Source organism: Pseudopipra pipra, chromosome 29 (assembly GCF_036250125.1).
Source record: "Pseudopipra pipra isolate bDixPip1 chromosome 29, bDixPip1.hap1, whole genome shotgun sequence".
In the NCBI taxonomy this organism is placed as follows: Eukaryota; Metazoa; Chordata; class Aves; order Passeriformes; family Pipridae; genus Pseudopipra; species Pseudopipra pipra.
Window position 1 is genome coordinate 1303289 of NC_087577.1, and position 23206 is coordinate 1326494.

The 23206-nt window shown below is 58.1% G+C and overlaps 3 protein-coding genes across 4 annotated transcripts in view; 2 read left to right on the forward strand and 1 right to left on the reverse strand.

Moving 5' to 3' along the window:
• Positions 1-23206, forward strand: part of LOC135403842 (GON-4-like protein) — a 94232-nt gene that overhangs the window by 16878 nt on the left and 54148 nt on the right. The gene's annotated exons all lie outside the window — the stretch shown is intronic.
• Positions 137-7108, reverse strand: LOC135403899 (junctional adhesion molecule A-like; the record flags this gene model as incomplete). Its single annotated transcript, XM_064638330.1, is given in 6 exon segments — positions 137-441; positions 2526-2607; positions 2609-2670; positions 3971-4084; positions 5039-5095; positions 6994-7108. Coding segments are annotated over 6 exon segments (705 nt in total), but the record flags the coding sequence as incomplete, so codon positions are not given.
• On the forward strand, positions 9277-22463 carry RIT1 (Ras like without CAAX 1). Of its 2 annotated transcripts, XM_064638266.1 has the most exons (5): positions 9277-9425; positions 12488-12544; positions 15701-15774; positions 17394-17585; positions 20515-22463. In XM_064638266.1, exons 1-5 carry the CDS (start codon positions 9323-9325, stop codon positions 20743-20745), a joined length of 657 nt encoding a protein of 218 aa, XP_064494336.1. In that variant the 5' UTR covers positions 9277-9322; the 3' UTR covers positions 20746-22463. The 2 variants fall into 2 exon arrangements, with proteins under 2 accessions (XP_064494336.1, XP_064494337.1); XM_064638267.1 differs by lacking the exon at positions 12488-12544 and having other exon boundaries at positions 9308-9425.

A 23206-nucleotide genomic window follows, 5' to 3' on the forward strand; every position in this document is an offset into this window, starting at 1 on the left:
TGGGAGGAAGGAGGGGGAGAAAAGGGGGGGAAGGGGAAAAAAGGGGGGAGGGGGAAAAGAGGGAGGGAGGAAAGGGGGAAAGGGTGGGGAGGGGAGAATTTGGGGCAGTAAAGGGGAAAGGAAAAGGGGGGAAAAGGGAGAGAATAGGGCAGGGAAAAGGGGGAGGGGAAAAAAGGGGGAGGGAGAGGCAGGGAACAAGGGCCAGGAATTGCCCCCCTGCCCCCTGCCCCTGACTGACCAGCTCCCCCGAGCTGGGGTCGAGGGTGTAGGAGGAGTTGCGGAAGGCGGGGCTGGCTCTGGGGTCCGGGGGCAGCTCGGAGCCGTCCTTGTACCAGCGGAAGGTGGGCGGGGGGGAGCCCTGGGCCTCGGAGCAGCGCAGCACCACCCGCGACCCCACCGTGGCCGAGCTGGGCACGTGGGCAGAGGGCTTCCCGGGGGGCACTGCGGGCACGGAGAGGGCATGGAGAGGGCATGGAGAGGGCTGGCACCTCCCCACGGAGGGGCTGGCACCTCCCGGGGACAGCGGGGATGGGGCTGTCCCATGGGGACAGTGTCCATCCCATAGGACAGTGTCCATCCACAGGGACAGTGTCCATCCACAGGGACAGTGTCCATCCCATAGGACAGTGTCCATCCACAGGGACAGTGTCCACCCCACTGGGACAGTGTCCATCCCATGGGGACAGTGTCCATCCACAGGGACAGTGTCCATCCCACTGGGACAGTGTCCATCCACAGGGACAGTGTCCATCCACAGGGACAGTGTCCATCCCACTGGGACAGTGTCCATCCACAGGGACAGTGTCCACCCCACTGGGACAGTGTCCATCCCACTGGGAGAATGTCCATCCACAGGGACAGTGTCCATCCACAGGGACAGTGTCCATCCACAGGGACAGTGTCCATCCATCCATCCCACAGGGACAGTGTCCATCCCATAGGACAGTGTCCATCCATCCCATAGGACAGTGTCCATCCCATAGGGACAGTGTCCATCCCACTGGGACAGTGTCCATCCCACTGGGACAGTGTCCATCCCACTGGGACAATGTCCATCCCATAGGGACAGTGTCCATCCCATAGGACAGTGTCCATCCCATAGGGACAGTGTCCATCCCATAGGGACAGTGTCCATCCCATAGGACAGTGTCCATCCATCCATCCCACAGGGACAGTGTCCATCCATCCCAGTGTCCATCCATCCCAATGTCCATCCATCCATCCCACAAGGACAGTGTCCATCCCATAGGGACACTGTCCATCCCATAGGACAGTGTCCATCCATCCATCCCATAGGGACACTGTCCATCCCATAGGACAGTGTCCATCCATCCATCCCATAGGACAGTGTCCATCCATCCATCCCACAGGGACAGTGTCCATCCATCCATCCCATAGGACAGTGTCCATCCCATAGGACAGTGTCCATCCATCCATCCCATAGGGACACTGTCCATCCCATAGGACACTGTCCATCCATCCATCCCATAGGGACACTGTCCATCCCATAGGACAGTGTCCATCCATCCATCCCGTAGGGACACTGTCCATCCATCCATCCCATAGGGACACTGTCCATCCCATATGACACTGTCCATCCATCCCATCCCACAGGGACAGTGTCATCTGTCCATCCACCCCCATCCCAGTGTTCCCAGGGAATGGTGGTGCCAGAGTCCCTCCCCAAGGCTGGAACATCCCCATGGGATGGAGGGGACACCAGGGACAACGTCCTTCCCCACTCCACCCAAAGGCCATCCCAGAGTCTGTCCCAAGACCAGAATGTCCCCAGGGAATGGTGGTCCCAGAGTCTGTCCCAAGGCTGGAATGTCCCCAGGGAATGGTGGTCCCAGAGTCTGTCCCAAGGCTGGAATGTCCCCAGGGAATGGTGGTCCCAGAGTCTGTCCCAAGGCTGGAATGTCCCCAGGGAATGGTGGTCCCAGAGTCTGTCCCAGGGCTGGAATGTCCCCAGGGAATGGTGGTCCCAGAGTCTGTCCCAAGGCTGGAATGTCCCCAGGGAATGGTGGTCCCAGAGTCTGTCCCAAGGCTGGAATGTCCCCAGGGAATGGTGGTCCCAGAGTCTGTCCCAAGGCTGGAATGTCCCCAGGGAATGGTGGTCCCAGAGTCTGTCCCAAGGCTGGAATGTCCCCAGGGAATGGTGGTCCCAGAGTCTGTCCCAGGGCTGGAATGTCCCCAGGGAATGGTGGTCCCAGAGTGTCCCTCCCCAAGGCTGGAATGTCCCCAGGGAATGGTGGTCCAAGAGTGTCCCCAGGGAATGGTGGTCCCAGAGTCCCTCCCAAGGCTGGATCCCCCATGGACACTCCCCGTCCCCAGGGACCCTCGGGAACCCCAAATCCCGGGAAGGGAAGGGAGGGGACCCTGGGGGGGGGGGAGAAGGGAGGGGACCCCAGGAGGGGTGAGGGAAGGGAGGGGACCCCGGGGGGGGGGGGGGAAGGGAGGGGACCCTGGGGGGGAAGGGAAGGGAGGGGACCCCAATGGGGGGGTGCCGAGGGCGGTGTGCCCACCTTGGACAGTGAGGGTGACCTCGGACTTGGCGATCTGGCTGCCGTCCCCCACCACCTCACAGATGTACTTCCCCGAGTCCTCCCCGGGTCACCGAGTCAAAGTGGATGGAGGTGGGGGAGAACCGGACGCGGTTCCGGTACGGCTCTGGGGGACAGGGGGTGAGGAGATGGGAGGGAGATGGGGACATGGGGACATGGGGCTGGGATGGAGCTGGGGGGACATGGGGGACATGGAGATGGAGATGGAGCTGGGGGGACATGGGGGACATGGTTCCGGTACGGCTCTGGGGAACAGGGGGTGAGGAGATGGGAGGGAGCTGGGGACATGGGGGCATGGAGATGGGGATGGAGCTGGGGGGACATGGGGGACATGGTTCCAGTACGGCTCTGGGGAACAGGGGGTGAGGAGATGGGAGGGAGCTGGGGGGACGTGGGGCTGGGATGGAACTGGGGGGACGGGGGGGGAAGGAGATGGGAGAGAGCTGGGGGGACAGGGGGGACATGGAGCTGGGGATGGATCTAGGGGGATATGGGGGACATGGAGACGGGGATGGAGCTGGGGGGAGATGGGAACATGGGCTGGGATGGATCTGGGGGGAGATGGGGACACGGGGCTGGGGCTGGAGCTGGGGGGACATGAGGCTGGGATGGCTCTGGGGGGACAGGGGGGACACAGGGCTGGAGACAGATCTGGGGACACAGAGCTGGGAATGGCTCTGGGGGGACACAGGGCTGGGGATGGATCTGGGGGGACACAGGGCTGGGGATGGCTCTGGGGGGACACAGGGCTGGGGATGGATCTGGGGGGACAGGGGGACACAGGGATGGGGACGGAGCTGAGGGGACATGGGGGACATTGAGCTGGGGAGGGAGCTGGGGGGACATGGGGATGGGGACGGATCTGGGGGACACGGAACTGGGAACAGCTCTGGGGGGAGATGGAGCTGGGAATGGAGGGACATGGAGCTGGGGATGGATCTGGGGGGACATGAGGGACACGGAGCTGGGAACAGCTCTGGGGGAGATGGAGCTGGGAACGGAGGGACACAGAGCTGGGAATGGCTCTGGGGGAGATGGAGCTGGGGATGGATCTGGGGATGCATCTGGAGGGATACAGAGCTGGGAACGGAGGGACGTGAAGCTGGGAGCTGCTCTGGGGACATGGAGCTGGGGACAGATCTGGGGGGACAGAGCTGGGAATGGCTCTGGGGGGACACGGATCTGGGAATGGAGGGACATGGAGCTGGGAACAGAGGGACAGGGAGCTGGGAATAGAGGGACAGGGAGCTGGGAACAGCTCTGGGGACATGGAGCTGGGAATAGAGGGACAGGGAGCTGGGGACGGATCGGGGGACACGGAGCTGGGATGGCTCTGGGGGCACACAGAGCTGGGACCCCCCCATGGGACCCCCCGGGACAGGGCACCCCCAGGCCCCCCCCGGTACCTGTGAGTTCCCCCCCGTAGTAGAAGAGCTGCAGGGAGGAGCCTTTCTGGAACTTCCACTCGATGCGGGGGTTGCTCCAGCTGGAGCGGAACGCGGAGCATGGGATGTCCACGGCTGTGGGACACGGACACCGCGGTGGGATCACCCCGGAGAGGGATCATCCCACACTAGGATCATCCCAAACTGGGATCATCCCACACTAGGATCATCCCAAACTGGGATCATCCCACACTAGGATCATCCCAAACTGGGATCATCCCACACTAGGATCATCCCAAACTGGGATCATCCCACACTAGGATCATCCCAAACTGGGCTGCTCCAGCTGGAGCAGAACATGGAGCACGGGATGTCCACGGCTGTGGGACACGGACACCGCAGTGGGATCACCCCAGAGAGGGACCATCCCACACTGGGATCACCCCAAACTGGAATCATCTCACACTGGGATCATCCCAAAACTGGGGATTACCCCAGAGCGGATCATAGAGCATGGGGAGCATCCCAAACTGGGATCATCCCACATAGGGATCATCCCAAAACTGGGATCACCCCGGAGAGGGATCATCCAGCACGGGGAGCATCCCAAACTGGAATCATCCCACACTGGGAGCATCCCACACTGGGATCACCCCAGAACGGATCATCCAGCATGGGGAGCATCCTCAACTGGGATCATCCCAAACTGGGATCATCCCAAACTGGGATCATCCCACACTGGGATCACCCTGGAATGTGATCATCCCACAGTGGGATCACTCTGGAATGGGATCATCCTGGAACAGGATCATCCCAGAATGAGATCATCCCACAACTGGGATCATTCCAAAACTGGGATCCCAAAATGAGATCACCCCAAACTGGGATCATCCCCAAAACAGGGATCATCCCCGAATGGGATCACCCCAAACTGGGATCACCCCAAACTGGGATCACCCCAAACTGGGATCACCCCGAGCCTCCCCACATGCAAACCCCCCCCTGGACCCGGGCTGGATCCCGGTTTGTCCCCGATCCCGCGGGATAACGGGAGGGGGACTCGGGGGGGGGAACATTCCCGGCACTCACGTTTGTACTCCGGCACTTCCTTGCTCTCCGAGGTCACCTGGGCTCCCACCAGCGCCGCTGCCGAGGGAATTCCCGGCTGAAATCCCGGCCCCGCGGGATCCCGGCGGGGTCAGGAGGCCACCGCGGGCCCCGAGGCCGCGGGGACGGTCCCCGGTCCCTCCCCAGAGCCGGAAAATCCCGTCCGGGCACCTCCCGCCCTGCCCAGTTTCTGCCCAGTTTCGCAGGAAACCGGCCCGGGACTGTCGCAATTCCCGCAGGTCCCGGGGTTTGGGGACAGCGACACCCCCGTGGCACCCCCGCGTCACCCCCCGGGGGCGGGAGGACCCCGCTGGGACCCCCCCAAAAGCCGGGTTCGGCCGCGGTGACTCATTCCCGGCGGGAATGTGACCGGGAAGGGCCTCGTCCCCCACCCTGCTGCGCCACCTTTGCTCCCCGAGCCGCTGCCAAGCGAAACCCGGGCGGAAAAACCGGGATTTCGGGGGGAAAACGGGGTGTTTGGGGTCTGGGAGTGTTGGGGGAGCCCCGTCTGGGAAGAGGGACCAGGATTTGGGGGGTTTTGGGTGGATTTGGGTGACAAAGAGCAGGATGGGGAGGGACATCCCGTTCTGGGTCCAAATCAGCTGGAATTGGGTTCATCCCGACCTGTTTTGGGTCTAAATCAGCCAGGATCGGGTTAAGCCTGACCTGAGCCAGGACCACATCTGGGATCGAGTTAATCCCGACCCGTTTTGGGTCCAAATCAAGTGGGATTGGGTTAATCCCGACCCATCCTGGGTCCAAATCAAGTGGGATCGAGTTAATCCCGACCTGTTTTGGGTCCAAATCAAGTGGGATCGGGTTAATCCCGACCCATTTTGGGTCCAAACCATCCGGGCTCAGTTTAATCCCTCCCTGCTGCAGGTCCGAGCCAGGCGGGCTCGGGTTAATCCCGGCATTGTCGGAGCACAATGGAGGGGACAGGAAGGCCACCCCCGGTCCCGCCACCGCCATTCCCGGGGCCATTCCCGGTCCCTCCCGCTCCCTCCGGCCGCGGGAAGCGCGTCCGGCCCCCCCGGGACCCCCCAAATCCCCGCGCTCGGGGGGCTCCGGGACGGGCTCGGCGGCACCGGGGGGGGCTCGTCCCGGTCCTGGAGCTCAAGGGGGTCCCCGGGGAACTTTTGGGGGTCCCGGGGTCGCCCCCTCGCCCTCCGTGGGGTGACCCCCGTGACCCCAAAGGCGCCCCGCAGGTGTAAATAACGGGGGTCCCGGCACTAGGGGGGTCCCGGGGAACTCACCGAGACCCCCCCGGGGACCGGCACCGACAACACCCCGAGGGACCCCCCGGTACCAAAGGAAGCCCCCCGGACCGGCACTGGGGGGGTCCCCAAAGCCTGACCGGGACCCCCCTGGGGGACTCCACCCTCCCCTCAAACACCGACCCCTGCCCGAGCCCCCGCGTCCCTCCCGTGTCCCCCCTCCCATTCACCGCCCACCCCCCCGCCCGAGCCCCCCGGAAGCCCCCTGCCCTCCCCAACCCCCCCGCCAGAGCCCCCCGTGCCCCCCCCCCCGTGTTCCCCCTCTTCCCCAGCCCCCCGATGTCCCCCCTGACTCACCGCCCCCCCCTCCAGCAGCAGCCCGGGCCAAGACCCTCCGTGACCCCCCACCCTCACCGCCCACCCCCCCGTGCTCGAGCCCCCCCGAACCTCCCGAGACCCCCTTCCCGACCCTCCCGAGCCCCTCCGTGTCCCCCCCGCCCCCGGCCCGAGCCCCCTTTGTCCCCCTCTGTGTCCCCCCCCAGCCCGAGCCCCCCGCCCCCCTCCCCGTGCCCCCCTCACTCCCCGCCCCCCCCAGCAGCAGCAGGACCCTCAGGCCCCCACGTGCCCGGTCCGAGACCCCCCCGTGTCCCCCCCGCCCTCACCGCCTACCCCGCCCCTCCCGATCCCCCCGGGACCCCCCCCGGTGCCCCCCCGACTCACCGCTTCCCCCCAGCAGCAGCAGGACCCCGAGGACTCCCCGGACCCTCCGGTCCCGGTCGGGGCCCCCCCGCTCCGCTCCCGCCATTGCTCCGCGCCCCTCGCCAGGTGAGCCCCGCCCACCGACCACGCCCAAACATGCCCCCGCCCACCTCCCCGCCCCAACCACGCCCGCCGCCAGGTGCCGGCGAAAAAAGCCCCGCCCCCTCCGTCACACCATTGGAGGTCGCGTCTGTCTGTTTAAAACGCCGCTCGCTGATTGGTTGGCGCTCCCCACCCCTCCGCGGTGATTGGTGGAGGGCGCAGGTGTGGGGCGGGACGGGGGCGCGGTGGCCAATCAGAGCGCGCGATTCAACTTTTGGCCAATGCGAGCGCGAGGAGGGGCGTGGGCGGGACGCGGAGCGTTGCCATAGCGACCAGGGGGCGGGGACGCCGAGTGCCCGCCCACTGCTCCCAGTTCAAACCAGTAAGGGGAAACAAAGGGACCGGAAGGGACCCAAAAGGGACCCAAAGGAGGCCTTCCCAGTGACCTCCAGTGCTCCCAGTTAAACCAGTGAAGGGAAACAAAGGGACCCCAAAGGGACCCCCAGTGACTTCCCACTTCAAACCAGTGATCCCGAAGGGACCCAAAGGGACCCCCAGAGTCCCCAAAGGGACCCCCCAGTACAAACCAGTGACCCCAAACTGACCCCCCAGTGACCCCCAGTGACTTCCCAGTACAAACCAGTGACCCCAAGATGACCCCCCCAGTGCTCCCAGTTCAAACCAGTGACCCCAAAGGGACCCTCCAGTACAAACCAGTGACCCCAAAGGGACCCCCCAGTACAAACCAATAACCCCCCCAGTGCTCCCAGTCCAAACCAGTGACCCCAAAGGGACCCTCCAGTACAAACCAGTGACCCCAAAGGGACCCTCCAGTACAAACCAGTGACCCCAAAGGGACCCCCCATTACAAACCAATAACCCCCCCAGTGCTCCCAGTTCAAACCAGTGACCCCAAAGGGACCCTCCAGTACAAACCAGTGACCCCAAAGGGACCCCCCAGTACAAACCAATAACCTCCCCAGTGCTCCCAGTTCAAACCAGTGACCCCAAAGGGACCCTCCAGTACAAACCAGTGACCCCAAAGGGACCCCCCATTACAAACCAATAACCCCCCCAGTGCTCCCAGTTCAAACCAGTGACCCCAAAGGGACCCTCCAGTACAAACCAGTGACCCCAAAGGGACCCTCCAGTACAAACCAGTGACCCCAAAGGGACCCCCCAGTACAAACCAATAACCCCCCCAGTGCTCCCAGTTCAAACCAGTGACCCCAAAGGGACCCTCCAGTACTAACCAGTGACCCCAAAGGGACCCCCCAGTACAAACCAATAACCTCCCCAGTGCTCCCAGCACAAACCAGTGACCCCGGTTACGGGGGGTCCTGGGGGGAATGTCCCGATGGGGGTCCCGGTTGTGTCCCCGCCATGTCCCCTCAGAGCCGCCCCTCGGTTACGGGGGGTCCCGGTTGTGTCCCCGCCGTGTCCCCATCGACTGCCCCCTCGGTTACGGGGGGTCGCGGAGGGTCCCGGTTGTGTCCCCGCCGTGTCCCCTCAGAGCCGCCCCTCGGTTATGGGGGTCCCGGGGGGTCCCGGTTGTGTCCCCGCCGTGTCCCCTCAGAGCCGCCCCTCGGTTATGGGGGGTCCCGGGGGGTCCCGGTTGTGTCCCCGCCGTGTCCCCTCAGAGCTGCCCCTCGGTTATGGGGGGTCCGGGGGGTCCCGGTTGTGTCCCCGCCGTGTCCCCTCAGAGCTGCCCCTCGGTTATGGGGGGTCCCGGGGGGTCCCGGTTGTGTCCCCGCCGTGTCCCCTCAGAGCTGCCCCTCGGTTATGGGGGGTCCGGGGGGTCCCGGTTGTGTCCCCGCCGTGTCCCCTCAGAGCTGCCCCTCGGTTATGGGGGGTCCCGGGGGGTCCCGGTTGTGTCCCCGCCGTGTCCCCTCAGAGCCGCCCCTCGGTTATGGGGGTCCCGGTTGTGTCCCGGTTGTGTCCCCGCCGTGTCCCCCAGAGCCGCCCCTCAGTTTTGGGGGGTCCCGGTTGATTCCCCGCCGTGTCCCCTCAGAGCCGCCCCTCGGTTATGGGGGGTCCCGGGGGGTCCCGGTTGTGTCCCCGCCGTGTCCCCTCAGAGCCGCCGTCGCGCCCCGCCCGCCGCTCGCGCGGCCCGGGGCGGGTCCGGGAGGAGCCGCCGCCATTTCGGTGCCTGAGCGAGCGGGGCCGGGAAAACCAAGGGGGGGAAAACAGCGGAAAAACCGGGGAAAAGCGGGAAAAAGCGGGGGAAGGGAGGGGGGGGTGGGGGGCGATGGACTCCGGAGCCCGCCCGGGCGGCGGCGGCGGCCCCGGCGCGGGGCAGAACCGCGAGTACAAACTGGTGATGCTCGGGGCGGGCGGCGTCGGCAAGAGCGGTGAGTGCTGGGGGGACCGGCCTGGGGGGCTCAAATCGGCCCGGGGGGCTCGGCTCGGCCCGGGGGGCTCAGATCGGCCCGGGGGGCTCAGATCGGCCCGGGGGCCTCGGCTCGGGGGGCTCAGATCGGGGGCTCAGCTCTGCCCGCAGGGCTCGTTCGGGGGCTCAGATCGGGGGGCTCAGCTCGGCCCGGGGGGCTCAGATCGGCTCGGGGGGCTCAGATCGGGGGGCTCAGATCGGCCCGGGGGGCTCAGATCGGCTCGGGGGGCTCAGCTCGGGGGTCCCGGCTCGGCAGCGGCCCCTTGACCACCCCCCCGGTCTGGGCGCGGTGCCGCCCCCGCCGGGGTGTCCCGGCCCTTCCCGGGGTGTCCCGGCCCTTCCCGGGGTGTCCCGGTCCTTGCTGGGCTGTCCTGGCTCCCCCCGGGATGTCCCGGCCCTTCCCGGGGTGTCCCGGCCCTTCCCGGGGTGTCCCGGCCCTTCCCGGGCTGTCCCGGTGCCGCTGGATTGTCTCAGCCCTTCCCGAGATGTCCCGGCCCTTCCCAGGCTGTCCCGGTTCCCTCCTGGGATGTCCCGACCCTTCCCGAGATGTCCCGGTGCCGCTGGATTGTCCCGGCCCTTCCCAAGATGTCCGGACCCTTCCCAAGATGTCCCGGTTCCCTCTCGGAATGTCCCGGTTCCCTCCTGGGATGTCCCGGTCCCCTCCCGGTCCCTCCCGGGCTGTATCAGCCCCTTCCTCCTGCTCCCGCATCCCTGCGGGGCCGTTCCCTTGGAGCCCTGGGAATGTGAGGGGAGCTGGGATCCGGCGGGATCCCGCCCCGAGATCCATCCCTGGGATCCTCTGGGCTCCATCGGGATCCTGCCCCGAGATCCATCCCTGGGATCCTCTGGGCTCCATCCCTGGGATCCTCTGGGCTCCATCCCTGGGATCCTCTGGGCTCCATCGGGATCCTGCCCCGGGATCCATCCCTGGGATCCTCTGGGCTCCATCGGGATCCTGCCCCGAGATCCATCCCTGGGATCCTCTGGGCTCCATCCCTGGGATCCTCTGGGCTCCATCGGGATCCTGCCCCGGGATCCATCCCTGGGATCCTCTGGGCTCCATCCCTGGGATCCTCTGGGCTCCATCCCCGGCATCCAGACGTGGAACCGCTCCCGCTTCGGGGCCTCGATCCCGACCTGATTCCGGGGTGGGGGGAAAAAACGGGGAATGTGGGGAAAGTGGGAAAAGGGGTCAGGGCTCCCTGGGAGCGTGGGGAGATCCCTGGGAATGGGGTCAGGGATCCTTGGGAACGCGGGGGGATCCCTGGGAATGAGGTCAGGGATCCTTAGGAACGCGGGGGGATCCCTGGGAATGAGGTCAGGGATCCTTAGGAACGCGGGGGGATCCCTGGGAATGAGGTCAGGGATCCTTGGGAACGCGAGGGGATCCCTGGGAAGGGGGTCAGGGATCCTTGGGAACGTGGGGGGATCCCTGGGAATGGGGTCAGGGATCCTTGGGAATGCGGGGGGATCCCTGGGAAGGGGGTCAGGGATCCTTGGGAACGTGGGGGGATCCCTGGGAATGGGGTCAGGGATCCTTGGGAATGCGGGGGGATCCCTGGGAAGGGGGTCAGGGCTCCCTGGGAATGGGGTCAGGGATCCCTGGGAATGGGGTCAGGGATCCCTGGGAATGTGGGAGGATCCCTGGGAATGGGGTCAGGGATCCCTGGGAATGGGGTCAGGGATCCCTGGGAATAGGGTCAGGGATCCTTAGGAATGTGGGAGGATCCCTGGGAATGGGGTCAGGGATCCCTGGGAATGTGGGAGGATCCCTGGGAATGGGGTCAGGGATCCCTGGGAATGTGGGAGGATCCCTGGGAATGGGGTCAGAGATCCCTGGGAATGGGGTCAGGGATCCCTGGGAAGGGGGTCAGGGATCCCTGGGAATGGGGTCAGGGATCCTTGGGAATGGGGTCAGGGATCCTTGGGAACGCGGGGAGATCCCTGGGAATGGGGTCAGGGATCCTTGGGAATGGGGTCAGGGCTCCCTGGGAATGGGGTCAGGGATCCCTGGGAAGGGGGTCAGGGACCCCTGGGAAGGGGGTCAGGGCTCCCTGGGAATGGGGTCAGGGATCCTTGGGAAGGGGGTCAGGGATCCTCAGGAATGGGGTCAGGGATCCTCAGGAATGGGGTCAGGGCTCCCTGGGAATGGGGTCAGGGATACTCGGGAATGGGGTCAGGGATCCCTGGGAAGGGGGTCAGGGATCCCTGGGAATGGGGTCAGGGATCCCTGGGAAGGGGGTCAGGGATCCTTGGGAATGGGGTCAGGGCTCCCTGGGAATGGGGTCAGGGATCCTTGGGAAGGGGGTCAGGGATCCCTGGGAATGGGGTCAGGGCTCCCTGGGAATGGGGTCAGGGATCCCTGGGAAGGGGGTCAGGGATCCTCAGGAATGGGGTCAGGGCTCCCTGGGAATGGGGTCAGGGCTCCCTGGGAATGGGGTCAGGGCTCCCTGGGAATGGGGTCAGGGATCCTTGGGAAGGGGGTCAGGGATCCCTGGGAAGGGGGTCAGGGATCCTTGGGAATGGGGTCAGGGATCCCTGGGAAGGGGGTCAGGGATCCCTGGGAATGGGGTCAGGGATCCTCGGGAATGGGGTCAGGGATCCCTGGGAATGGGGTCAGGGATCCCTGGGAATGGGGTCAGGGATCCTTGGGAAGGGGGTCAGGGATCCTCGGGAATGGGGTCAGGGATCCTTGGGAACACAGGGGGATCCCTGGGAATGGGGTCAGGGCTCCCTGGGAATGGGGTCAGGGATCCTTGGGAATGTGGGAGGATCCCTGGGAATGGGGTCAGGGATCCCTGGGAATGGGGTCAGGGCTCCTCGGGACCCCTCTCAGCGGGACTGTGGGAGCGGTGCCACTGATCCCGTCCTGCTCCTGGGGGGCAAACACGGAAAACTGGGAATGTGGGGGGAGCGGGAGCAGGGAAGAGGGAGGGGGTTCCCGGGGCAACTCCTGGAAAAGTGGGAAAATGGGAAAAACAGGCAAAGGGCAGCAGGGCTGACGGTGTCCGGGCTCCCCCCCAGCCATGACCATGCAGTTCATCAGCCACCGCTTCCCCGAGGACCACGACCCCACCATCGGTGAGGAACAACCCCTGCCCCTCGCTCTCCTGGGGCTGGGGGGGACAGGAGAGTTATGGATTTATAGCTGAATATTTATGGATTTATAGGCAGAATATTTGTGTATTTATAGGCAGAATATTTGTGTATTTATAGATTTATAGGCAGAATATTTATAGATTTATAGGCAGAATATTTGTGTATTTATAGCTGAATATTATATATTTATAGGCAGAATATTTGTGTATTTATAGATTTATAGCAGAATATTTATGGATTTATAGGCAGAATATTTGTATATTTATAGCTGAATATTTGTGTATTTATAGGCAGAATATGTATTATAGACAGAATATTTATGTATTTATGTATTTATAGGCAGAATATTTATAGATTTATAGGCAGAATATTTGTGTATTATAGACAGAATCTTTATAGATTTATAGGCAGAATATTTATACATTTATAGGCAGAATATTTATGTATTTATAGCCAGAATATTTCTGTATTATAGGCAGAATATTTATGTATTTATAGGTAGAATATCTACATATTTATAGGCAGAATATTTATATATTTATAGGTAGAATATTTATATATTTGTAGGCAGAATATTTATGTATTATAGACAGAATATTTATGTATTATAGACAGAATATCTATATATTTATAGGCAGAATATTTATGTATTATAGGCTGAATATTTGTATACTTATAGCAGAATATTTATGTGTTTATAGGCAGAATATCTACATATTTATATCTAAAATATGTATTCATAGGCAGAATATTTATATATTTATAGGCAGAATGTCTGTATATTTATAGGTAGAATATTTATATATTTATAGGCAGAATATCCATATATTTATAGGCAGAATATCCATATATTTATAGGCAGAATATCTGTATATTTATAGGCAGAATATTTATATATTTATAGCAGAATATTTATATATTTATAGGCAGAATATATATTTACAGACAGAATATATATTTATTTATAGGCAGGATATTTATATATTTATATATTTGTAGCCAGAATATTTCTATATTTATAGCCAGAATATCTATATACTTATAGCCAGAATATCTATATACTTATATACACAATATCTATGTACTTATAGGCAGAATTTTTATATATATAGGCAGAATATCCATATATTTATAGCAAGATTATTTATGTATTCACAGGCAGAATATTTATATATTTATCGGCAGAATATATATATATTTATAGGCTGAATATATATTTATAGGCAGAATATTTATATGTTTATAGCCAGAATATTTATACATTTATAGGAAGAATATCTATATACTTATGGACAGAATATCTATATACTTATAGGCAAAATATTTCTATATTTATAGGCAGAATATATATATATTTATACAAGAATATTTATGTATTTATAGGTAGAATATTTATGTATTTATAGACAGAATATCCATATATTTATAGGCAGAATATCTTTGTATTTATAGACAGAATATATATTTGTAGCCAGAATATTTATATATTTATAGGCAGAATATTTATATATTTATAGGCAGAATACTCATATATTTATACACAGAATATCTGTATACTTATAGGCAGAATAGATATTTGTAGCCAGGATATTTATGTATTTATAGGCAGAATATTTATATATTTATAGGCAGAATATCCAAAGATTTATAGGTAGAATATCTATATACTTATAGGCAGAATATTTATACATATATATAGGCAGAATATCTATCTATTTATAGCAAAAATGTGTATTCATAGGCAGAATATTTATATATTTATAGGCAGAATATTTATGTATTTTTAGCCAGAATATTTATATATATATATATGCAGAATATTTATATATTTATATCAAAAATATTTATGTATTCTCAGGCAGAATATTTCTATATTTATAGGCAGAATATCTGTATATTTATAGACAGAATATCTATATACTTATAGACAGAATTTTTATATATATGGGCAGAATATTTCTATATTTATAGGCAGAATATCTGTATATTTATAGACAGAATATATATTTGCATATTTATAGGCAGAATATTTATATATTTACAGCCAGAATATTTATATATTTACAGCCAGACTATTTATATATTTACAGGCAGAATATCTATACATTTATAGGTAGAATATTCATGTACTTATAAAAGAATATATACTTATAGGCAGAATATTTATATACTCACAGGCAGAATATTTCTGTAGAGCCTATTCAGATATAGAATATTTATATATAGTATTTAATAATTATTTTCACATATAGTGTTTAATAACTATTTTCACATACACTATTTAATAATTATTTTCACATGTAATATTTAATAATTATTTTCACATATAGTATTTCATAATTATTTTCACATATAGTATTTAATAATTATTTTCACATATAGTGTTTAATAATTATTTTCACATATAGTATTTAATAATTATTTTCACATTTGGTATTTCATAATTATTTTCACATATACTATTTAATAATTATTTTCACATATAATATTTAATATTTATTTTCACATATACTATTTAATAATTATTTTCCACATATAATATTTAATAATTATTTTCCACATATAGTGTTTAATAATTATTTTTACATATAATATCTAATAATTATTTTCACATGTAGTATTTCATAATTATTTTCACATGTTGTATTTAATATTTATTTTCACATATAGTATTTAATAATTATTTCCACATATAATATTTAATATTTATTTTCACATATAGTATTTCATAATTATTTTTATGTATAGTATTTAATAATTATTTTCACATATAATATTTCATTTATATTATTGATCTATAATATAGTTCCTCCCTGAAGCCACAGACCTCTCCTGGCCTGGAGACCACTAAAATGTGCTGGATGGAGAGATAAATAAATAAATAGACAATAAATGTTCCTGCTCTGGGCTCCCCCGGGTGGATTTCCAGGGGAATGGGACATAAAATCCCAGGATTTGAGCCCAGGGGGGTTAAATCCCGGCAGGAAGCAGCAGGTTTAACTCAGGTTTAACTCACCCTGAGCCCAGCCTGAAGCAGTGGGGTGGGTTTGGGGTGGGTTTGGTGTCAGTTCCCTCTGGGAGCTGACGATTATTCCCACATTATCCCCAAATCCTTCCCGATTCCCCGGGAACGCCCAGAGGACGCCTATAAGATCCGGATCCGCATCGACGACGAGCCCGCCAACCTGGACATCCTGGACACGGCGGGGCAGGTACGGGGGGTCCCGGGGGGCTGCGGGGAGAGGGGCAGGGGGAGGGACCCCGATCCCTTTTTGAGCCCAAAAACGGGGGTTTTGGAGCTCTGCTCCTGCCCCCAGGCCTGGCTCTGTGCCTGCGAGGGGCCGGTGGGACTCCCGGTGCATCCCAGGCCAGGGGGGTTTCTGTCCCCAAATGCACGTGGGGTGGGATTGGCCCCGGCCCTCTGGAGTGTCCCGGCCCTTCCTGGGGTGTCCCAGCCCTTCCCAGGGTGTCCCAGTCCCTCCTGGGATGTCCCGGCCCTTCCTGGGGCATCCCAGTCCCATCCCAGGGTGTCCCAGTCCCTTCCCAGGGTGTCCCAGTCCCCATCCCAGGGTGTCCCAGTCCCTTCCCAGGGTGTCCTGGTCCCTCTTGGAATGTCCTGGCCCTTCCCAGGGTGTCCCAGTCCCTCCTGGGATATTCCAGTCCCATCCCAGAATGTTGCAGTCCCCTCCTGGCATGTCCCAGCCCTTTCTGGGGTGTCCTGGCCCCTCTCGGGATGTCCCGGCCCTTCCTGCAATGTCCCGGTCCCTCCTGGGGTGTCCCAGCCTTTCCCAGGATGTTCTAGTCCTGTCCCGGTGTGTCCCGGTCCTGTCTCAGGGTGTCCTGGTCCCATCCCAGGGTGTCCCAGTCCCGTCCCAGGGTGTCCCGGTCCCTCCTGGGGTGTCCTGGTCCTGTCCCAGGGTGTTCTGGTCCTGTCCCAGGGTGTTCTGGTCCCTCCTGGGATGTCCCAGCCCTTCCCAGAATGTCGCAGTCCCCTCCTGGGATGTCCCAGTTCCATCCCAGGGTGTCCTGGCCTCTCACGGGGTGTCCCAGTCCCTCCTAGGGTGTCCTGGCCCTTCCCACGATGTCCCAGGCCCATCCCAGGGTGTACTGGTCCCGTCCCAGGGTGTCCTGGTCCCTCCTGGGATTTCCCAGCCCTTCCTGGGGTGTCCTGGCCCCTCTCGGGATGTCCCAGCCCTTCCCGCAATCTCCCGGTCCCTCCTGGGGTGTCCCATCCCTTCCCAGGGTGTCCCAGTCCTGTCCCAGGGTGTCCCAGGGTGTCCCAGTCCCTCCTGGGGTGTCCCAGTCCCTCGTGGGGTGTCCCGGACCTTCCCAGGGTGTACCGGTCCCATCCCAGGGTGTCCTGGTCCCTCCTGGGATGTTCTGGCCCTTCCTGGGGTGTCCCAGCCCTTCCTATGATGTCCCAGTCCCATCCCAGGGTGTCCTGGCCCTTCCTGGGGTGTCCCGGTACGTCCTGGGATGTCCCAGTCCTGTCCTAGGATGTCCTGGTCCCTCCTGGGATGTCCTGGCCCTTCCCAGGGTGTCCTGGTCCCTCCTGGGATGTCCTGGCCCTTCCCAGGGTGTCCTGGTCCTGTCCCACGATGTCCCAGTCCCATCCCAGGGTGTCCCAGTCCCTTCCCAGGGTGTCCCAGTCCCTCCTGGGGTGTCCCGGTCCCTCCTGGGGTGTCCCAGTCCCTTCCCAGGGTGTCCCGGTCCCTCCTGGGGTGTCCCGGCCCTTCCCAGGGTGTCCTGGTCCCTCCTGGGGTGTCCTGGCCCCTCCCAAGGTGTCCCGTTCCCTCCCGGGGCTGACTTTGGCGCGGGATCCCGTTGGCAGGCGGAGTTCACGGCCATGAGGGACCAGTACATGCGTGCCGGGGAGGGGTTCATCATCTGCTACTCCATCACCGACCGGCGCAGCTTCCACGAGGTGCGCGAGTTCCGGCAGCTCATCTACCGCGTGCGCCGCACCGACGACACGCCCGCCGTGCTCGTGGGCAACAAATCCGACCTGGCCCAGCTGCGCCAGGTGAGGGGGCAGGGACACCCCGGCCCGGGCTCTGCTCCCGGCGGGAAGGGGCGGGAAGAGCCGGGAGGTTTCGTGGAATGGCAGGATCAGCCGGGTGGGGAGGGATCTCTGGGGTCGTCCAGTCCAACCCTGGATCCAACCCCGCCGTGGTTCCCAGCCCGGGGCACTGAGGCCACATCCAGTCTGGGCTTGAACACCTCCAGGGATGGAGAATCCACCCCCTCCCTGGGCAGCCCATTCCAATGTCAGGTCACTCTCTCTGGAAAGAATTCCTTCCTGATGTCCAACCTAAACCTCCCCTGGCACAGCTGGAGCCCCTCCTGTCCTGCTGCTGGTTCCTGGGAGCAGAGCCCGACCCCCCCTCCTGTCAGGAGTTGTGCAGAGTGGGGAGGTCTCCCCTGAGCCTCCTCCTGTCCAGGCTGAGCCCCCCCAGCTCCCTCAGCCTCTCCTCACGGGAATTGTGCTCCAGCCCCTTCCCCAGCCTGGCTGCTCTTCCCTGGCCCTGCTCCAGCCCCTCCATGTCCTTCCTGAGCTGAGGGCCCAGAGCTGGACACGGCCCTCGAGGGGAGGCCTCCCAGGGGCACAATCCCTGCCCTGCTCCTGCTGCCCCCTGATCCCGAGCCAGGCTGGGATCCATCGGCCCTCTTGGCCCCCTGGGCACACTCTGGCTCCTGTTCAGCTTCCTGCCCATCCCAAATCCCAGCTCCCTTCCCCCTCTGGCCCAGCCCGGGGGGCTGCCGGGGGTTGTTGTGCCCCTGGGCCTGGTTGAACCTCATCCTGTTGGAATCAGCCCCTGGATCCAGCCTGTCCAGGTCCCTCTGCAGAGCCCTCCTGCCTTCCAGCAGATCCACCCCCAGCTTGGTGTCCCCTGCACGTTTGCTGATGGTTCACTGGATCCCCTCACCTGATCTGACTCTTCCTCTCAGGGGAGACCCCCCAGCAGAGCTGCCTCCAGCCCCGGGGTCCCGGGTTGGGAAGGACCTGGAGCTGTTGGAGCGACTCCAGAGGGCTGGAGCAGAGGGATAGAGCAGCTCTGCTGGCAGGAAAGGCTGGAGAGTTGGGGTTGTTCAGCCTGGAGAGGAGAAGGCTCTGCAGTGACCCAGTTGTGGCCTCCCAGGACCTGAAGGAGTGAGGAAGATGGAGAGAGGCTGTTTCCAAGGGCCTGGAGCGCCAGGACGAGGGGGAATGGCTCCACACTGGCAGATTTAGACAGGTTTAGGTTGGATATGAGGAAGGAATTCCTCCCTGTGAGGGTGGGGAGGCCCTGGCATGGGTTGCCCAGAGAAGCTGTGGCTGCCCCTGGATCCCTGGAAGTGTCCAAGGCCAGGTTGGAGCAATCTGGGCTGGTGGAAGGTGTCCTTGCCCATGGAGGGGGTGGAATGAGATGATCTTTAAGGTCCCTTCCAAGCCAAACCATTCCAGGATTCCAAAGGAGATGCAATAATGGAGAACTTGGATAAGGATTGGAGAGGGAGGAGAATGACTCCCAGCTGGAGAAGGCAGTAACTGCCCTCAGGGAACACAGTGTGGGAGCAAAGCTTCCCTCAGAGGAGACTCAATTGGGAAAGCAAGTTCCAGAGGTGCCAATTTATACCTGGAGCTGGATAAATTTTCATTGTGGGTGCCAGGGGATGGAGAGGATGTGATGAGGAGCGGGCAGGGCTTCTGTGTGGCCTCAGCAGGGCTTGGTTTGCTGGTTGGTTGAGGGAAAAACCCTTTGGAGAGGTTTTGGTGGCTCTGGGAAGCAGTTTGACCAACACAGCAGCTTCGGAGCGGGAGGAGGGAGCACCTGGAGCTGCCCAAAGTGCCAGGTTAGGCTGGCACCTGGAGGTTCAGCTCCAGGAAAGGAATAATATCCTTTGAGAGTGTTGTTCCATGAGTATCCACAGAATCTGAGGGAAAGCAGAGCAGGTTTGTGGGGAAAGCTTTGGAGAAGGGTGGGAACCTGCCCTTGGAACTGCCCAAAGTGGCAGGGTAAGCTGGCACTTGGAGGTTCAGCTCCAGGAAAGGAATAATATCCTTTGAGAGTGTTGTTCCATGAGTGTCCACAGAGTCTGAAGGAAATCAGAAGGATTGTGGAGAAACCTTTGGAGAAGGGTGGGAAGGAGCTGCCCTGGAGCACCTTGAGCTGCCCAAAGTGCCAGGTTAGACTGGCACTTGGAGGTTCAGCTCCAGGAAAGGAGTAATATCCTTTGAGAGTGTTGTTCCATGAGTGTCCGGAGTCTGAGGGAAAGAGTGTCCAGAGAGTGCTGAGGGAAAGCAGAGCAGGTTTGTGGGGAAAGCTTTGGAGAAGGATGGGAAGGAGCTGCCCTTGGAACTGCCCAAACTGCCAGGTTAGGCTGGCACTTGTAGGTTCAGCTCCAGGAAAGGAACTTTGAGAGAGTGTTGTTCCATGAGTGTCCAGAGTCTGAGAGAAAGAGTGTCCAGAGAGCACTGAGGGGGAGCAGAGCAGGTTTGTGGGAAAACCTTTGGAGAAGGGTGGGAATGACCCACCCTTGGAGCTGCCCAAAGTGCCAGGGTAAGCTGGCACCTGGAGGTTCAGCTCCAGGAAAGGAGTAATATCCTTTGAGAGTGTTGTTCCATGAGTGTCCAGAGTCTGAGGGAAAGAGTGTCCAGAGATCACTGAGGGGGAGCAGAGCAGGTTTGTGGGGAATCCTTTGGAGAAGGATGGGAAGGAGCTGCCCTTGGAACTGCCCAAACTGCCAGGTTAGGCTGGCACTTGTAGGTTCAGCTCCAGGAAAGGAATAATATCCTTTGAGAGTGTTGTTCCATGAGTGTCCAGAGTCTGAGGGAAATCAGAAGGTTTGTGGGGAAACCTTTGGAGAAGGGTGGGAATGACCCGCCCTGGAGCCAGGAGGGTCCTGGTGCCAGCGAGCACAGCGAGGCCCAGAAATCACCCCCCTGAGCTGGTGTGGGGTCGCTTTCCCAGGTGTCCAAGGAGGAGGGCTCTGCCCTGGCCCGGGAGTTCAACTGCCCCTTCTTCGAGACGTCGGCGGCGTTCCGGTACTACATCGACGACGTGTTCCACGCCCTGGTGAGGGAGATCCGCCGCAAGGAGAGGGAGGCCGTGATGGCCTTGGAGAGGAGATCCAAGCCCAAGAGCAGCGTGTGGAAGAGGCTCAAGTCTCCCTTCCGCAGGAAGAAGGACTCGGTCACCTGAGCCCGGGGGGGGGGAAAGGAAAATTCCTCTGGGAAGAAGCGAAGGAGAGCCCAGGGTGGCTCAGGGACATCCCCCTGAGGGGGCTCCGGCAGGGAGCGAGTGACTCTGCCCGTTGTTTCTGTTTAGGATGAGATTCCCTTCCTTCTGGATCCCGGACTCCGGACACAGCGACGGTTTTCCTCCTGTCTGTTGCCATTTTTCCCACTTGGGAGCGTTCCCGGGTCAGACTGGGAGTGCTGGGAGCTGGGCTGTGCCAGACGTGGCTGGAGCCGCCCCCAAACCGGCTGAATTCCCTGTTTTCCTGGTTGTTTTGCACGAGCTGCTCTCCAGAACAACAACAACAACAACAACACCCCGGAGCTCGAGGGGCGTTTGCTGGAGGTCACTGAGCAGAGCTGGGCTGGGCTGGGCTGGGCTGGGCTGGGCTGGGCTGGACTTCTCAGCTCCTCACTGAGCAGATTTGGGTTTTTTTCCCGGCAAAATTAACGTGGAATCCTCGTGCAACTGTTACCTGAGTGCTCAGCTCAGTGGTGGGTGGGACCCAAACGGGTCGGAGTCACGGAATCAACCGGGTTGGAAAAGGGCTCTGAGGTCCTGGAGTCCATCCTGGGACCCAACCCCCACCACATCCCATCCTTTGAAACACCCCCGGGGCTGCAGCAGCTCCCTGGGCAGCCCATTCCAGCGTGGAATTCCAGTGTCCCCCTTTGTCCCGCTGTGGCAGCAGTGCAGGAACGGGGAGATTTCCCGGCTGGGATCGCCTTGGAGGCGCTGCCACCTGCGGGAAGCGCAGCCTGGAGCTCCCTGCCCTGTCCCAAACCCCCCCAGATCCCGGGAGGAGCCGCATTCCAGCGGGGCTGGGGCGGGGCCGCAGCTTCTCCCGCCTCCTCCGAGGAAATGCGGGCCCCGAGTCCCGGCCCCGGGATCCGCCGGGAACGGGATGGGGAGGGAGGAGAGACCCGAGTGTGCCCCGAGAGGAGCAAACCCGCGGCTTCCAGGGCACTTCCAGGGAAAGGGGGATCCGGGGGTCGGGGCTGAGCTCGCTCTGCTCCAGCCCCTGCTCTTGTCAGGCCTCGTCACACCCCGTCTCCTTCCTCCCTTTCTTTTTCTTTCTTTCTTTTTCTTTCTTTCTCTCTTTCTCTCTTTCTTTCTCTCTTTCTCCCTTTCTCTCTTTCTCTCTCTCTTTCTTTTTCTTTCTTTCCTTCCTTCCTTCTTTTGTTTCTTTTCTTTCTTTCTTTCTTTCTTTCTCTTTCTTTCTTTCTCTTTCTTTTTCTCTTTCTTTTTCTTTCTTTCTCTTTCTTTCTTTCCTTTTATTCTTTCCTTCTTTCTTTCTTTCTTTCCATCTTTCCTTCCTTCTTTCTTTCTTTTCTTTCTTTCTTTCTTTCTCTCTTTCTCTCTTTCCTTCTCTCTTTCCTTCCTCTTTCTCTTCTTTCCTTCCTTCCACCCTTCTTTATTTCTTTCCTTTCTCTCCTTCCTTTCCTTCCTCCCTCCCTCCCTTCCTTCCTTCCTCCCTTCTCTTTCCTTCCTTCCTTCCTTCCTCCTTTCCTCCCTTCTCCCTTTTTCTCTTGCCAATCCCTTTGTTTCTGTCCCTCTGGAATGGGAGAAGGACCCAAACCCAGCTGGTTTTTCCAGCCTGGATGGGCACGAGTCAAGCTGAGATTTTTTTTTTTCTCTCTCACGTTTTTTGCACAATAAAATAAAACAAACTAGAAAACAAATCAGTGGCTGTGCAACAATAACTGAGCAACAACTGGGGAACAGCAACTGCTGAGTGACAGCCGTGGTTATTCCCGGGATAAACAACGGGAAGAGGGGAAATGCTGGGGCAGAACCGTGTCCTGAGCCCCTGGAATTCAGATCCCTGCAATCCCTGGCAGTGTCCAAGGCCAGCCCGGAGCAAGCTGGGATAGTGGGAGCACCCCTGGACTTGCCGCGGCTTGGGAAGCTCCCAAAAAAAGCGGGAAGGGAGGCCCTGGCAGGAATCTGTTGCCGGGGAAACCCGGCCCGGGGCTGTTGGGTTTTGTAAAGCCGGGCTTTGTGCCCGGCCCTGGGCGGTGCTGCGGGAAAACGAGCCCCGGGAGCCACATCCCGGGAAAACGAGCCCCGGGAGCCACATCCCGGGAAAACGAGCCCCGGGAGCCACATCCCTGGAAAACGAGCCCCGGGAGCCACATCCTGGGAAAGGGAGCCCCGGGAGCCACGTCCCTGGAAAACGAGCCCCGGGAGCCACATCCTCGCTGCTCCGGGAGGGGGGAGATGGGAATAAACATCCCTGGAGGATTCAGATTTGTCCCAGGGATCCGGGAATGCCCCCGGATTACAAATTCCGGGGTGAAATGGCTTCTCTGTCTGCCCATTTAATGTCCTTTTTTTTTCCTCCTTCCCTTGGATCCAACTGTGAAGATCCAGTGAAGATCCATTTATAGCAGTTTATTCCCGATTATAACGCTGGGGGTTCTGG

Excerpts from the sequence above, each read along its gene's own strand:
- RIT1 (XM_064638266.1), top strand. The coding sequence starts at position 9,323 with ATGGACTCCGGAGCCCGCCCGGGCGGCGGCGGCGGCCCCGGCGCGGGG. Across the intron at positions 9,426-12,487 it reads GGGCGGCGTCGGCAAGAGCG|CCATGACCATGCAGTTCATC; the intron begins GTGAGTGCTGGG and ends GCTCCCCCCCAG. Across the intron at positions 17,586-20,514 it reads ACCTGGCCCAGCTGCGCCAG|GTGTCCAAGGAGGAGGGCTC; the intron begins GTGAGGGGGCAG and ends TCGCTTTCCCAG.